This window comes from Arvicola amphibius, chromosome 4, assembly GCF_903992535.2.
Source record: "Arvicola amphibius chromosome 4, mArvAmp1.2, whole genome shotgun sequence".
In the NCBI taxonomy this organism is placed as follows: Eukaryota; Metazoa; Chordata; class Mammalia; order Rodentia; family Cricetidae; genus Arvicola; species Arvicola amphibius.
Window position 1 is genome coordinate 92,296,667 of NC_052050.1, and position 16,566 is coordinate 92,313,232.

Sequence of the window (16,566 nt, forward strand, 5' to 3'; positions counted from 1 at the left end):
AATGGCTCTAGTCATCTCACATTAGATTCCTGTAAGTAAACCCTACCCACACCAGGGTGTCTTTGTCTTTCCACCACATCTATTAACAGCCTTCTGGCTGATTTTGTAGGGGCTACTTGGCCACCAGCTATGGCCTACAGCTGTTGAGGGTCTTCGCCATCCCGTGGGGAGTGATGCCAGGTCTGATTCCTTCCCTTGGCACCTGGCTCCATCCTGAGGCATTCCACAGCATCTTCGTGTCTGCCGGGTGAATTTCCTGTTCATGTTGAACGGTCCTCTCTATGAAGCCTCTGGTGTTTGATTCGCTGCATGGTTTCCTGTGTTTCCGAGAGGACCCTCACTAATGATTTGCTCCTTTTATTGGTGTCAGAATTTTAAACTGTTGGTGATGAAGTTTGTTGTATTCCTTGAAACCGTGCTGGATTTTGGCTTGGCAGGCAGAACTCCTTGGACTTCAGCAGCTTGCTTCTAAGCTTAGGTCAACTAGGCCAGAGCTGCTTAGTTAATTTATTGTATTCTTAGGTGATGCCCCTCTGGGTAGTCTACCCAGTATCTGTGAGCTGGTAAGGTGGCTTGTGGGTACCCAGTGTCCTTATTCTGCTTCGACTCTGGAGAGTGTTCATCTGTTGCTTTACAACAAACAAACAAACAAACAAACAAACAAACCCTCCTTTTTTGATGTTTTCTTTACTCCCGTGTAGTTTCACCGGTTAAATCCCAGCTGTGGCTGAGAGAGCCCTCTGCAGACCCTGACCCTGGAGCGCTAACCTGTGCACCAGCCTCCTCTCCAACCCTTTACCCTGCTAAGTGTAACCTGTCTTCTGAACTCAAGGGCCCCCTTTTCTCATTGAAGTCTGGAACCTCCCTCCAGCTGGAGCTGCTGAAGTCTTAGGTCCACTTTGCTCATTTTCCTTCACGGAGCTTCCTGTCTTGGTCTGGTAAGAACTGCTGCACCATCTCTGCCTCTATCCAGTTATCTAGGCTCTCGAATGCAGACGGACGGTGTGTCAGGACTGTGATAAACATCAAAAATCAGGTAGTGCCCAGTGGTTAAGATAACTGACCCCACTAATACTCTATTTCTTCCTTCATAACCAGCCACCATGTAAATGAGAATATCAAGATGTTTATAGAGTGGTGGTGGCCTCCCAGCCAGCCCAGCTTCCCAGCTTTCTGCCGCTGTGCCATTGGTGAGGAGCCTCTGTAGATCCATGCCTCCTCCCAGGAGCCGAAACAAGGAAAAAAGCTGTTCTTGAAGGCAGAGCTACTGCCTTGTCTCAGGAGCCCCACAGGCCCGACAAATCTACACGTTCTGGCCAACTCTGGCTTTGGGCTGAGCAGAAGACAAAAAGCTGGACCTACCCTAGCTCCCAGGTACTCTTGCTGTTCCTGCCTAAGCTGGAGAAGGGCTGACGCCTGATGGGAAGCTGCGCTTCCACACAGGTCATGGAGTAAAGTCCAGAACGCCACCCTTGCAAGGTGAGCGGACATGGATGCATGGCGAGAAGACGCTGCTCAGACTTGTGTGACTCCATCTGGAGTTGACATGGGACAGCTGCCTTTCCCATTTTCCTCCAGGGGTGCCTTCCTGTTCCATAGCCAGGACCCCATGCTTCAACTCTGTTTGACCTGTGGCTGGAGCATGGGGCTGTGTCTGTGTCCCTAGTTAGGCCACCTCAGTGATGGAAGGGAGTTTGGACAGCCTCCTGTTGCAAGCCTTGGGAGACGAATGTCCGGACGGCTATCACTGTGGTCTTGTGAGATGATGAATCTCCCTTAAGCTCGCCTGGAAAATATGTCTTGGGTGCATGTCCCCAAGCCAGAGATAAGATCAGTTAAGAGAGACAACATGGGGGCTGGAGGGATGGCTCAGAGGTTAAGAGCACTGACTGCTCTTCCAGAGGTCCTGAGTTCAATTCCCAGCAACCACATGGTGGCTCACAACCATCTGTAATGAAATATGGTGCCCTCTTCTGGTGTGTGGGCATACACACAGACAGAACACTGTATAAATAATAAATAAATCTAAGAGAGAGAGAGAGAAGAGGAAGAGGAGGAGGAGGAAGAGGAGGAGGAGGAGGAAGAGGAAGAAGAGGAGGAGGAGAAAGAAGAGGAGGAGGAGGAGATGACAGGTCATGGGCAAGGGGTGTGGGAGAAGCACTCTGGAGACCCAGGGAGCCATGGTCTCCCCATACCTGAGACAGGACTGACTCTGCTGGGGCTACATTGCCTCTCTGTTGTTGCAAAGAGCAGAGAGTGCCTGGGTGTGGTGGCATATGCTTTTTAATCTCAACATTTGGAAGGCAGAAGCAGGTGGATCTTTGTGAGTTCAAAGCCAGCTTGGTCTACATAGCAAATTCCAGGCCATCGAGGGATACATAGGGAAAACTTGTCTTTTAAAAACCAACCAAACAAACCGAACAAAAAACAAGAGCAGAGATCAGCAGAGCCAGGGATAGGGCCAGGATGGGGAAGTCTGAGACCAACTGCCTCTCCCAGGAAGGAATGAGCAGAGCTAGACAGAACGCGGCACGTGGTAGCCTGAGGGTCCGTGGCTAGAGCGTGGGTGGTGGTTATTCAAGGGGCACTGTCAGCACTGGCATTAGCCTCCGGGTTGCTGTCCAGTACAAGACTCATGTTTGGGTACAGGAAGCCTCCCTCCATTCAGAGATGGGCACATGGCTCCTTATGGGGCATCACCCTGCACGTCTGTTTACCCAGCACAGCACGTCAGGTTCTCTGCTTTCTTGAAGTATCTTCAACCGAGGGCCTCCTTTACCTTCCCTCGGTTATAACAGTGCTCCTAGTTCCGCAGTTACCCTGGGTTACTTGTCACCCAGCTGGACTGTGGATACAGAAGCCTAAGAACAGAGGACTGAGCCAGCATGCCTCAGGTCAGGTGCTTACGCTTCAGTCTGTACCGGAGTGCTGTTGTCTCACACGGGAGTGGGTTCTGGTGTTCTGTGGTGTTCCAGGTGCACTAACCATGTCCTAGCTCTTGAGAGTTCAGATTACTCTCTGTCTTAGTCACTGTCCTATTGCTGTGAAGAGACGCCATGACCAAGACAATTAGTATAAAGAAAGCATTTAATTGGAGGATTGCTTACGGTTTCAGAGGCTGAGTCCATCACCATCACGGTGAAGAGCACAGTGGCACGCAGACATGGTACTGAAGAAGTTGAGAGTTACATACTGATCCACAAACTGGGAGAGTCTGGGCCTGGCATGGGCTCTGGAAACCTCAAAGCCCACCCCCAGCGACACACTTCCGCCAGCAAGGCCACACCTCCTCCAGCAAGGCCACACCTCCTCCAGCAAGGCCACACCTCCTCCAGCAAGGCCACACCTCCTAATCTTTCTAATCCTTTCACACAATCCCTACTCCCTGAGGACTAAGCATTCAAATATATGAGTCTATGGGGGCTCTTCCTATTCAAACTACCGCACCCCTCTGAGGACCACACTGATCAGTCACAAGTATGTGTGTCAGATGCCATCAGCTGATGTAGGAGGTCCTTCTGTCTTTGTGTTGCTTTCATTGGTTAATAAAGAAACTGCTTTGGGCCCTTGATAGAGCAGAACTTAGGTAGGTGGGGAAAATTAAATGGAATGCTGGGAGGAAGAAGGCGGAGTCAGAGAGATGCCATGGATCCGCTGGAGACAGATGCTTAGAATTTTACCCAGTAAGCCACTGCCACATGATGATATACAGATTAATAGAAATGAGTTAAATCAAGATGTGAGAGTTAGCCAACAAGAAGTTAGAGCTAATGGGCCAAGCAGTGTTTCAATTAATACAGTTTCTGTGTGGTTATTTCAGGTGTAAACTAGCCCGGCAGCCGGGACAAACAAGCAGATGCTCTCTCCTTTTACAATTAGCGGAGAGAGAATAGATATGCAATGCAAATCAGATGGTGCAAATGTGACATTAGCAGCCAGACTCCCCTGTATGCTAGAGGTAAGCTTTCACATGTCCCCTGACCGCAGAGGGCAGAAAGGGCAGTGGTGGTGGCAGCAAGGACGCAGCAGGGTCTGCCTGGGAGTTCCACTGGCTTCACATGCCACCGTACAGTTGAATTTGCTCACTGGTACACGGGGCTCAGCATGACTGGCCAAGCGTGACTGTGTAGCAGCTGTGGCACTCGGCAAACCAGGTGCTGTTGTTCTGAGGAATTTTCCACTCTGGGTTAATGGCATCTTTCCAGCAGCAGGGTTGGTGAGCCCATACTGGGGCGGGCCAAGAGCAGCTTGCTAAACTGAGGACTACCTGGGGCCTGTTCTGGGGACAAAGCAATGTCACGGCAAAGACATGGCTGCTGCCTTTGTCCCCAGGATGCTATGTCTATGGGACCAGTGCACACTGATCCCGAGGAGCACTCAGTGGCTGAGAGGAAGTGGGTGGCCCTGTGGCTATAGCAATTTACCACCCCCCCTGGGAGCTTCTGGCCAGTGCCACCCAGGTGGCAAGTGCTATTTGGTGACCCTATTGCTCTCTGCTGGGCTTCTCTGGAGGATCCCTAGACAAAGGTCTGGAAGGAACAGGGTGGGTGACCTGTTGCTCAGCCATTCCACAGCTTTGCCTGTATGATTGGCTGAAGGCACTAGAGACTTTCACAGCCAGGAGAGACATGGTCTCTGCCTCAGGAAGCTGGTATTCCCAAGAAGCTGGCTGGAAAAGGAGCAAACACTGCTGCGCACCTTAAAATAAGAAGGTGACCCTGGCCATGAGAAAACGAGAGCGGGACTGTGAGGGCGGGGCTAGGGAGAGAGCGGCTTCTCCAGAAGAGGTCACATTTAACCCAAATCTGGAACAACGAGAAGGGGCCGCTCTAAAAAAAAAGCTTTGAGCTCAAATCCCGCAGGTCATGGTCAGCACTGGATTTCACAGGAGGGGACAATGAGAACCTGATGACAGATTTTGAGGAGGAGAATGACGTGACCAAGAATCTGGTTACAAATTAATGAGGTGTCCTGGGAGCCCGTGGATGTGAGGTGAGTCCAGATGAGTGGAGAGACCCTGAAGCCACTGGTAATAGGGTGTACTGACTGCACACTGAGGGAGAAGCAGAGAAGTTGGGGCATCTGGAGAAGCTGAGGGGACGGTGTTAGGGGCTGAAAACCTGGGTGGGTGGGGCCACCATGACTGAAGGCAGCAGTACCACTTAGGGTCCATAATGACTGGAAGGTTAGGATGCTCATCAGAGTTTAGGGGTGGCATTCCCAGTCCAGTAAGGTCTGAGATGAGGTCCCTGCCTCAGGAAACCCCAAGAGTAGTTCCTGAGCAGGCAAAACCCCAACCTGACAGCAGCTGACTAAGAAATTCCCTTCCTCGTAGTCCTCGTAGTAGTTTGCTGCTAGTCCCTGTCACCTCTTACCCTCCCACCGTCTGCCGAGAGGCCACCTTCTCATTATGTGCCAGATACCTCTCCCTATCCAAGGAGCACTCTGAGATGCAAACCTCAGGGTTCAACAATTTTGAGCTTTCATTTTCAAGTCTATTTTTGGATGCCACACTGTATCTGCTTGTATGACTCAATGTTTTTTCTTTTTATGAAAATAAAAACATTTATTTTGAATAAAATATGGGTGATCAAGTCCCAGGAACACAGATTTGGGTTCCTCAGGGGTTTTGTTTATTCATTTGATGTATAAAATTTAAAAATTAATCATGGAAAATGTCAGTATATCCAGACTATAGAAATCAAGGACCTTCTGTATCTCTGTCACCCAGGCTCGGGGCACACCCTGCCAACCTCACCCTGCCACACTGCGGCTCATGGCTGTTGTGCAGCCCCAGTGCCTGCCATTAACCAAATCTGGAGCCCACATGCTTGCTCGTCATCCACTAGCTCCCCATTCTTTGAAAAGTTATAATTTTAAATACAAGGGGGACTTAAAATTAGAACCTCTTGATTGCCTCTCCGGTATGTGTTGAGGGTAACTACACCTGTGAACATGCTGGCAAGAACTCTACCACTGAGCTAACTTTTGAGACAGGCTCTAAGTCACACACTCAGGTTGGCACTGACCTCACAGTGCAGCCCAAGCTGACCTGGAATCTGATACTCCTGTGTCAGCCTCCTGAGTTTCTGGACTGTATGCCTGTTCCTGCAGGTCTGTCACATGTTTATAAGATCAACAGACCACTGCTTTACAGGATCTGAATAAACATCTCCACTGCAGTTTCCAGCTTATTTCCAGTTTCTCTTTCCTGTGTTCTCTTATTTCTCTGGGATGAAATTTATTGGCGATACTGTCCTTAGTGGCTGCTATTCCCAGTCTGGTTCAGCTGTGCGTGTCCATGGGGGTGCTAATGACCACTCCACCCCATCTCCTCTCTTTGTTGTAGGCTGGCATTAGATACAGGCACAGGTGTGACCTGCATGCATCCCAGGACAGCTATGGATGCAGCCCACACATTTATAGACCTGCCATGCCAGTGTCACAGGGTAGACCCTCCCGACAGAGGTCCCATCAGACTCAAGGTTGTCTGGGCACGAACCCCTCACACATGCCACTCTGTTCCTTAATAAGGAAGCAGAGAATCCTGGTTGCCCTCTGTGATATCAGTGGCCCCTGGCCCTAGGCCATTACTGGGGACTGTAGAACCCAGGTTCAAAGTCTTCTCCCTCCTTGCTCTTATCTGTGGGAGACTTTTCCCTATAGTGATACTCAGTGGCCCCACTCAGGAGAATGGCAGGGCCCGCTGCTGAGTCTTGGATCTTGTTTTGGAGAAACATTCGTTCCCTACCACTCTGCAGAGGTTGCTAATATCTTTCCCCCTTATAATGTGTGTGTGCACAACCTTTGAGAGTCACTTCTTTCCTAAACTGTTATGTGGGTTCCAGAGACAGCCTGGTTGTCAGGCTGGTGTGGCAAGCATGTTTACCCATTGGTCTATCTCACCGCCCACTGCTGATCTTATATCAATACAAACACATGTATCTAAAAACAGATAAAATGCTTAATGTATGGCATTAGGTTCTTAGGCACAGTTTATGGAATAAGCTCTTGTAAAAGATACAACTGAGAAATGAAGTATTAAGGAAGGTAGGCTGTATGACCCCTGTTCAGGCCAGACCTAGCTCACTACATCAGAGCTTCCTAGACTTTCTCTAGTGTAGATGACACTTAGTGAAGATTCAGTATTAAATCTTTTTTTTCTTTTTTCTTTTGGTTTTTCGAGACAGGGTTTCTCTGTGGCTTTAGAGCCTGTCCTGGAACTAGCTCTTGTAGACCAGGCTGGTCTCGAACTCACAGAGATCCGCCTGCCTCTGCCTCCCGAGTGCTGGGATTAAAGGCGTGAGCCACCATCGCCCGGTAAATCTTTTTTTAAACATTTTTTTAAACTTGGATTTTCCACATTTTAAAATATTTATTTATTTATTTATTTATTTCGTATACAATATTCTGTCTGTGTGTATGCCTGAAGGCCAGAAGAGGGCACCAGACCTCATTACAGATGGTTGTGAGCCACCATGTGGTTGCTGGGAATTGAACTCAGGACCTTTGGAAGAACAGGCAATGCTCTTAACCTCTGAGCCATCTCTCCAGCCCTCAGTATTAATTCTTTAAGAGGCCCTCAGGTCAAAGGAAATCACTGTTAGATGTGTTTTTATTTTTTATTTATTTATTTATTTATTTATTTATTTATTTATTTATTTATTTATTTTGTTTTTCGAGACAGGGTTTCTCTGTGGCTTTGGAGCCTGTCCTGGAACTAGCTCTTGTAGACCAGGCTGGTCTCGAACTCACAGAGATCCACCTGCCTCTGCCTCCCGAGCGCTGGATTAAAGGTGTGCGCCACCACCACCTGGCTCAGATGTGTTTTTATTAGGCAGGCAAACCCAAACAGTATTTAGGACCTCACAATTTATAGTAAACATTTGGAAAAGTTAGCAAACATGAATTTTTTTTATTGATTTTTTTTTTGTTGTTGTTGTCTCTTAATACAGGGTTTCTTGTGTAGTCCGGGATGTCCTAGAACTCATTCTGTAGACCAGGCTGGCCTTGAACTCAGATAGCCACCTGCCTCTGCCTCCCGAGTGCTGGTGCTAAAGGTGTGTGCCACCACTACCCAGAGACAAACTCTATTTTTATCCATTATTCCTGGGATTCGTCCACTTGCCAGAGATAGTACCACCTTGTCTTGGTCTGCGTCAGTTTTCACAGTAATGCTTTCTCAGTAGCTTCCGCAGCTGAGGCCTGCAGACAGACACAGACCACTAGGAAGGACTAAAGCAGCCACCGTGTCAGCCCTGCACTGAGCATGGTGTGCAGCAACGTTGCTAACACCGCTTCCTTCCCACGTCCGGCCCGCGAGCTCGCTGCAGTTACTCCGTGCTCCTCCAGTGAGGGCCTGCACACTGGCTGTGGCACAGAGCCCTACCTGGCCTGCCCCACTGGGGTTATTTGTTTCTGGTCACGGTGCTTAAGAGGATTTGTTCCATATCCTTTGACTTGGCTCATACTCCAGTAAACCATTGTCATTTGCTGCTTCCCCATTCAGTATCAGTGACAGGAGTAATTGGAAAAGAATACTGTAGATTAGGAGATGACCTTAAAAAAGCTCACCTGATCTGAGACAGTAGCCAGCTTTCCTCATAGCTACTGGCTGTCAACACATACTTCCTTGTTGATAGGACTGAAAATTCCAGAAGCACCGAGCCGCTTCTGCCTGCCATGGTACATCTCCAAAGTGGGTTCTGGCATGTCTTCCTGCTGATGTGGGCAGGGCAGAGACAGCATACAGATGAGAGAGCATCACACACCCTGCTTATCTGGTGGACTTTCCACTTCCCTTCTTCTTGTCCTTCCAGTCCCAGGGACAAAGATATCCCACCTGGCCCACAGACCAGAAAACAACTATTATTGTGTATGCTGGGTCTTGAGGTCACTTAACTCACTACACAGCTGTGGCTGACACAGAAAACAGGAGAGAAAGGCAAGTGAGACTGTGCAACATCCCAGAGGCTTCTTTCCTTCTAAGAGGGGCAAATTCATTTAACTAGTATTGTGCCCACTGACCCTCAAACCATAGCGCAGGCAGAGATGCCTTATCCCAAGTGAATGGCCCTGACTCGAGCCCAGGAGGCCCCAAGCTGAGCTGCTTAGGGAGCTGTATTGTGGGGGCCATCACATTTAATTGGTGCCCAGGACCCAACTGCTGCCTAAGGCCTATGGTAACCTTTTCGTTGGCTGGAAGGATGGTAGGGGTACCCGGGAGCTCCCAGGAGCAGGGAGCGGATGGCAGGCTAGCCACTACCTTCAGCCACCTACCACCTGCTGGGAACCAGTGGGTTGGGGCCTGTACTGAAAGCCACATGTGCCAAATCTTACTTGTCCCAGCCACCTTTCTGTGCACATTGGCTGCCCCTAGGTGTGCACCCATTCCCATTAGTCTCTCAGATGTGTGAATGAGGTAGAAACATGAGTTGTGTTGAGCCACCAGGTGCCACAGCAGCCTTGCTGGGTGTGTGGGAACAGGGTGTTGGTCCATTTGAGTCTGTTCCAGCTTCAGGTCAAGAAATGACGCTCGGCCAGGGACACTTTTGAAGACGTGAGTGGGGCTGGATCATAGTTTGCTCCTCAGCACTTCATAACTGGCACACGCATGCCTGCAGCCTCAGTACAGAGTCCAGATCGTGCAAATTGAAGGTAGGAGGATCAGAAGATGAAGATCGTCCTGGGCTACAAACATATCCTGAGGTATATGAGACCCCGTTTCAACAAAAGGATGGTGGTGGAGTTTCCAGCAGCGGAAGAGGCAGGTGGGTGACCCTACCTTGGAGACTGTCCACGTGAGACACGGAGACGTGCACCACTGCCACGCCGGCTTCCCGGAGCTGTCTTTGCTTTTGTACTCTTACTAATTCCTTCTAGTCCTGCATGCCAGGTGCCTGGCCAGCTGGCAGATCCACTGTATGTTGGTGACCTTAGCCTTTCTGGCTCCTGCCCTGTAGGCGGCCCTGCTCTGGAATACACCCAACCTCCTGTAGCTGTCCACTCCTATATCTTATTTCCATGTCTCCCCGAGTATGCGAGTTCTTCCTTCCTAAGGAGCGTTCTGTCCCTGTAACATGGCATTGTTGTCCTTGGAGAGCCAACCCCTCCTGCAGAGCTTCTGATAGAGGGGTAAATGATAGCACCCCGAAAAATGTTCACATTCTAATACTTGGCAAAAGAGAACTTTGGGAGCCGGGAAGATGGCTCACTTGGCAAAGTGTGTACCCACCCAGAAGCACGAGGATCCAAGTCAGATCCACAGCGTTCATGTAAGATCAGTATGGCACGGGTCTGCTGGCCAGCCGCTGTAGCCAACTTGGTGCGCTTTAGATTCAGTGAGACACCCTGTCTCATAAAATAGGATGGAGAGCAACAGAGGGGGATGTCCTCTATCAACCTCTGGCCTCCATATGTGCACGCAGACTCACAGTTGGGGGGCAGAGATGTGATCAGGGCAGTGAGGTGGGACAGTACTGACTTATCTGAGAGGAACTTAGTTGCAGCTCCATTGATTGAATAGAAAGAAGCCAATCTGCATGAAGGTGAGGGGCTGGAGTGACAGCAACCTTCCCCTGGAGTGGGGCGCACATGTCAACCAGGTGCTGGACTTCTGGCTACAGTTTTTATGGATCGGGGTACTTTGTTCCAGCAGCCCCAGAATAGGAACACAAAGGCGCAAGACCCAGCCCTGAGTTATGTTGTCTTGTGATGTAGGCACTTGGGGTTCCTCAGAGCTTGTTCCCTGAGGAAGAATTCCCACGGCCTGTCCATGCATTTCCCACCCAGAGCCTGTAGCAGCTTACCAGCTTGGGAGGTAAGGGGTCATCCTAAGCCAGAGTAGAGCAGCTGTCCTGTCCATGTACAACACATCTGGAAATTAGCCTCTGGCTATAAGGTGACTTTAAGGTGTCCCAGACACAAGTAGATAAGACACAAGTAGATACTTACTGCCCATCCCTGGTGGTGAAGGCAGGATGGACAAAGGACACTATCAGACATTTTATAACCACGCACAAACATCACCAGAGACAGTTTGTACAGCAGCAAGGAGGCTCTATGTCTGTTGGAAGTTAGCACGTGTTGTTGGCCTGCTCCGGGCCCCAGTGGGATGGCCACATAGGCAGCCCCATTGTTCTGTGCTCTTGGGTGAAGGGTACACATGTGCCCTGGGGAGGTCATAACTGCCTGAGCCTTTAAAACTGGCAGGGCAGGGCAGGGCAGGCTGGCATTGCCTGAGCAGCGACCTGGAGAGGTAGCCGCTCTGCAATTGCACGCTTTTTTTTACTTTAAAAGTAAAAGTAGAAATTAGTATCAGAACATTCCAGGTTTTTGGCAGAATTTTCACCATTTCTAGAGGCATCTCTGTACCAGGCTTGGTCATCGGTGGAGCAAGCTCCGTCGGTCATCAGCCAGTCCTAGAGTGGACTCAGGGACTCACCCCACCAGCAGAGCGGATCTGTTCTGGCTAGACCAGTCACTTCTGAGTGCATTGTACCCAGGCCAGGCTTCCAAGTGAGTGAATGAGGAACCCAGGGTCTCTTCTGTGGTACAGGTGTGTGTGTGTGTGTGGGGGGGGGGTGTTGGAGGGAGGACTGATGGCTCCCAGCTGGGGCCAGCACAGCATTACAACAGGGTGGCTTTGGAAGCCGAGGGTGGCAAGGTCACTGCTTCTTTGTCCTGACCACCTACAATCTCACAGGATGAGATGCACAAGGCTCATAGGGGTGCTATTCACCCTGCTTAGCCTGCTGCAGCTGGCTGTGACTCTAAACATCGCAGCCTTCAACATCCGGTCTTTTGGAAACACTAAGATGTCCAATGCTACCATCTCTGGCTACATTGTGGAAGTAAGTTCAGGGTGGGCCATGCCCAAGAGTAGACAGACCCCCAGGGGAGGTGGTAGCTTTGCTAAGGGCCACAGAAGCCAGTGAACTTTACCAGTCCCCGGGTTGTCAGCCCAGATCATTGTCATACTGTCCGTGGCTGGCAGATTTCTGACAAGAGTGTAAACTACAGCCCTGGGCTGCTGGCGGCAGAAACCTAGCCTGCCTTGCTAAGCTGTTGTGACCCTACCCCCAGATCCTGCGTCGCTATGACATCGTCCTTATCCAAGAGGTCAGAGACACCAACCTGGTGGCTATTGGGAAGCTACTGGATGTGCTCAATCGGTGGGTGACAGTGCTGGGGTCCTGGAGTGTGGATATCACAACCACTTCTCGGGAAACAACCTCACTCCCCTTATGCTCCATGGATGGAACCTTGCTACCAGATTCCAGGAGGTTCCCTCTGTGGCCCCAAAGGACCTTTGTTTCCTTTATCCAGGGACGAGCCTGACACCTATCGCTATGTGGTCAGTGAGCCGCTGGGCCGCAACAGCTACAAGGAACAGTACCTTTTCTTGTACAGGTAAAGTCCTATGCTGTCAACGCCGGAGAATACAAGCATGGAATGTAGCTAGGACCCCCAAATCTGTACTGCAGAGGCTGAGGGTGGTCTAGAAAGCCCAGGGCACCCCCTTTAACTTGGGGGGCCCTTAAAGAGTAGGGTAGCAATGTATATTACAGGACAGGAGCGCAGGACCATGGGATAAGGTTAAGGCCTGGTGGGCATCTACTCTGGCGCCTCTCACAGCTTGTAACAGGACAAGAAAGACTTGGGTTAGCAGTGTGTCGTGGTGAGTATACACCTACCTCTCCTGTTCCCAGGACAGGTTTCTAGAAGGCTGGAGAGTGGCTTTCACCCCTGAACTCACCTCCTGTCTGGTCTTTCCTTAGGCCTGACCAGGTGTCTGTTCTAGACAGCTATTACTATGATGATGGCTGTGAGCCCTGTGGAAGTGACACTTTCAGCCGAGAGCCAACCGTTGTCAAGTTCCACTCCCCATTCACCAGTGAGTGTCGCTGCGCTCCACTCTCAGCCCGCCTAGGCCAAGGGGAGTCATGGCTTGCAGCTCTCATCCAGACATCTAGATGCCTACGGCAGGGCTGCCCCCTCCCCGCCACTCCCGTGCTCTTAATTTACATTTAATTACAAGGACATTGCCTACCCTCTGGAGACTGTCACACAATCTATCGCTGCTCCACAGCTCAGCCAGGCCTTGCTGAGGGCCCCAGTGTATCCTCAGGCCAGCTACAGTCCAGGCTGGTCTCTGGATCCACGTCTATCTACTGTCTCCTCAGCGGTCAGAGAGTTTGCGATTGTGCCCTTGCACGCAGCCCCAGCAGATGCTGTGCCTGAGATTGATGCCCTCTATGATGTTTACCTGGATATCCAAAAAAAATGGGACCTAAAGGTGAGCCCTTCCTAGGGACAGTGGTTCTACTGGCCCTGACTGTCCCTGGACCAACAGGCATGTTTCCTGGTAGGACGTCATGTTCATGGGTGATTTCAATGCTGGCTGCAGCTACGTGAGCTCCTCCCAGTGGTCTTCCATCCGCCTTCGGACGAGCTCTCTCTTCCAGTGGCTAATCCCTGACAGTGCGGACACCACAGTCACATCCACACACTGTGCCTACGACAGGTAAGCAGCCCGCACGTGCTCGTCCAGACTCAGAATCAGTGAATCTGCCAGTTCCTGCCAGTGCAGGGCTTTCTCTTAATGCTCCTGGGTGGACCAAGTTTGGACCCCAGGGCCAGGAAACCATTACCTAAGAGTCTATGTGGGACAAGAGGGTGAAGGAACCTTGTCCTCTGATGTCCTACAGGATCGTGGTTGCTGGAACTCAGCTCCAGAGCGCTGTTGTTCCCGACTCAGTGGCTCCCTTTGACTTCCAAGCAGCCTACAAACTTACCCAGAAGATGGTATGTTTCCCTCCTTCACGTGGTTTGTGTTAGCCCGAGGTCAAGCAAAAGCTGGCTTTGGTGGTTCCCAACATTGCTGTTTCCCACACGAGATGTGGGCGGAGGGGGGTTAGGTCATGCTCTGGCCTCATGCCATCCCTGCCTCCCCACCTCTGCAGGCTGAAGCCATCAGTGACCATTACCCAGTGGAGGTGACACTCAAGTAAACCTGATGCCATCAGGCAGTGCAGCAGGTGCTTCTGGTGGGGGAGACTGCACCTGTACAGCAGACATGTGCAGAACTCCAACCCTCTCTGTCTCAGAACAGACAGAAGCCTACCACATGGACTGCAATACTGTTTAATTGAGGTAAATAAAGCCGAACTTGAGCAATTGGTGGTAGTATCCGTGTATCAAGTCCTCCTTCCTCCCCAGGCAGCTCCATCTGTCACTGAGAAGGCCTGGGTTGCACACTAGACCCAGTCTCTGGGCTGTCAGTGTTTCTCCAGGGCCTTGACCAGAAGGTCGTTCAAGCGACCTACCATGGGCCGGGGGTCATCGACGAGTCCTGCGGCTATCATGGCGTTTCCATAGATCTGAAATGTAGGGGTGGGAGATAAAAAAGTCCAGTCTGACCTACATGTGACCCCTAGCAAGAGAGCAGCTTCCTACCCCAGGCAGACAAAGAGAAACGGTCCTCCTCACCTGGTCCACCAGCAGCTGGGCCAGCTCTGGATCCCGCTCTCTCAGCTGACTGAGCTTCTTTATTAGTGTGTGCCTGCATCATGGAAACCAAGAGGGAAAGCAGCTCAAACTGAGCATCACTAACAGAGCTGCTGCTGTTATGTTATCATTATTAGAACAAGAAAAACTACAATGTATCTGTCTAGCACAAAAAATACCAGTATTCTAGAAAACAATCACCATAAGAGTGTCAGTATCAGCAGACAGAGGTGGTGCAGCCTTTAATCCCAACACATGGGAAGCAGAGGCAGAGGCAATCAAGGCCAGCTGGTCTACAGAGCGAGTTCCAGGACAGTTGGGGCTACATAGAGGAACTCTGTCTTGAAAAACAAAAAGAATCAAAAAAACTTTCAATTAACCCCAAAGTCTAAACTATAGAGCTTTTTAGAAAGAGTTGATTCTGCAGAAACTCTAAAGCACCTAAGATTTATAAATTACATTAAAATTAAGATCATACCACCGTCAAAAGATACCTTAAGATAATAGCCATTAGAAACTAAAGCCAGGCATACTGGTGTACACCTATAATGCCAGCACTCGGGAGGCAGAAGGGCTCTGTGAGTTAGAGGCCAGCCTAGTCTACATAGCAAGTTCCAGTCTGCCAAGGCTACATGGTGATACCATCTCAAACAAACTAACTACAAAGGAACACTGAAGAAGAGAAGCAGCAGGAGAGAAGTCTGAGAAGGCAGGTTCTATGGCAGGCCAAAAAAATGTAAGGTGCTCACCCCATCACAGACCTGGGAACTATGGGGACTGCCTGGACCACTGACGACTGTACAACCTAGAGAAGCATGTGTTCATAGCTACGCTGCTCCCAACAGCTCCAAACTAGAAGTCACACAAATCTCTGTCCACACAGTGAACGTCCTCTGCCACACACACCAGGACCCGCCCCATAAAGTTAAAAAATGGCAACTTCCAAAAGTGGTTTTAAGGGTACAAAGATGGGGGAAGAAAAGACCAGCAATGTTCTGTTTAAACTTCCAGTAAGCACCTTTTTAACTTGTGCTTAACTCTAAGGGCTTCTCTCGAAGCCACCTTACACGGCACGGAAGCTTTCCATCCAGACTCTTAACTCCAAGGGTTTTCTCTCAGAAGTACATCCATACTTTTTAAAATACTCTCCCGACAGGAGACCCATGCTCCCACGATCTGTGGTGGGAGCTGGAGCCTGGGCATACCTGGGGTTGATCTCCAGAGTAGGCTGTAGCAGTTGAGCGCGTTCCTCCTGGGTCTTGGCCAGCTGCTGCATGCGCAGGAAGTGCCGAGCGGCCCCCATCTCCAGCACCGTCACCATGGCAGGGTGGGTGTCCAGGCGGAAAGTCACCTGCAAGCAAGGCTCAGGATGAGGAAGAAACCAATAGTGAAGGCCCAGGGTTGACAGGTTTGAAGTTACCCAGGCCACCAGACAGAAGGCAGACCAGCCCTATGGTGGTCTGCTTCTGTATCAACTGCTCCAGTAATCTGTCCAGGCTGTGACACAAGATCACAGCTAGATGCTTAAGGGGACGGACTTGGCCTGGCTCTGATCCTTCGCCCCTCCTGTGTGAAGAGGCAGAACCCAGCTGCTCAAGGGCCCTTGCGTTAGAGTGAGATCCTCAGGAGAGCAAGGTCAAGGAGGCAAAGGAGGCTTTTCAGAAGCAGCTGCCCCGAGGCCTAAACCCCACATGGGTTTAGCGACAGTACAGACTGGCAGGTCTGAGAGAGTGACAGTGTCAGGCAAGATGAAGCCAGTGCCTGGAGGAGTCTCCATCCTGGCTCAGTACCCTCCTGTGGACCCTCGCAGCTACAGCCGGGCTCTGAGAAGACACTAAGTTCCACAGTACTGCAGGGAGGCTTTACCTTCACGGTGGTGACACGAGACCCCAGTGCGTTTCTCATCCAAGCCATTAGCTCCTCTGTTTCCTTCTCTGACAAGCGCTCAGCAGCTGCACAAGAGAAGTGAGTGAGTCTAGGGATCGCTGACCACTGTTTCACTCTGTGGGCTCCACTCAGCACACTCCTGAGCCATGTCTAGCCACACTGCCTCGCCAG

General features: G+C 50.6%; 2 protein-coding genes across 4 annotated transcripts in view; one reads left to right on the top strand and one right to left on the bottom strand.

The window, feature by feature from the left end:
- The first annotated feature begins 11,705 nt into the window (after positions 1-11,705).
- Positions 11,706-14,159, top strand: Dnase1 (deoxyribonuclease 1). Of its 3 annotated transcripts, none has more exons than XM_038327408.1 (8): positions 11,706-11,852; positions 12,085-12,173; positions 12,328-12,411; positions 12,780-12,899; positions 13,111-13,297; positions 13,371-13,525; positions 13,710-13,806; positions 13,965-14,159. In XM_038327408.1, exons 1-8 carry the CDS (start codon positions 11,706-11,708, stop codon positions 14,010-14,012), a joined length of 927 nt encoding a protein of 308 aa, XP_038183336.1. In that variant the 3' UTR covers positions 14,013-14,159. The 3 variants fall into 3 exon arrangements, with proteins under 3 accessions (XP_038183336.1, XP_038183338.1, XP_038183339.1); XM_038327410.1 differs by having other exon boundaries at positions 12,780-12,895; positions 13,185-13,297; XM_038327411.1 differs by lacking the exon at positions 12,085-12,173 and having other exon boundaries at positions 11,824-11,852; positions 12,780-12,895; positions 13,185-13,297.
- Positions 14,130-16,566, bottom strand: part of Trap1 (TNF receptor associated protein 1) — a 32,134-nt gene continuing 29,697 nt past the window's right edge. The window contains 4 exon segments of the mRNA XM_038327407.1: positions 14,130-14,381; positions 14,491-14,563; positions 15,714-15,859; positions 16,375-16,460. Coding sequence (XP_038183335.1) covers positions 14,280-14,381; positions 14,491-14,563; positions 15,714-15,859; positions 16,375-16,460 — 407 coding nt within the window. The 3' untranslated portion in view covers positions 14,130-14,279.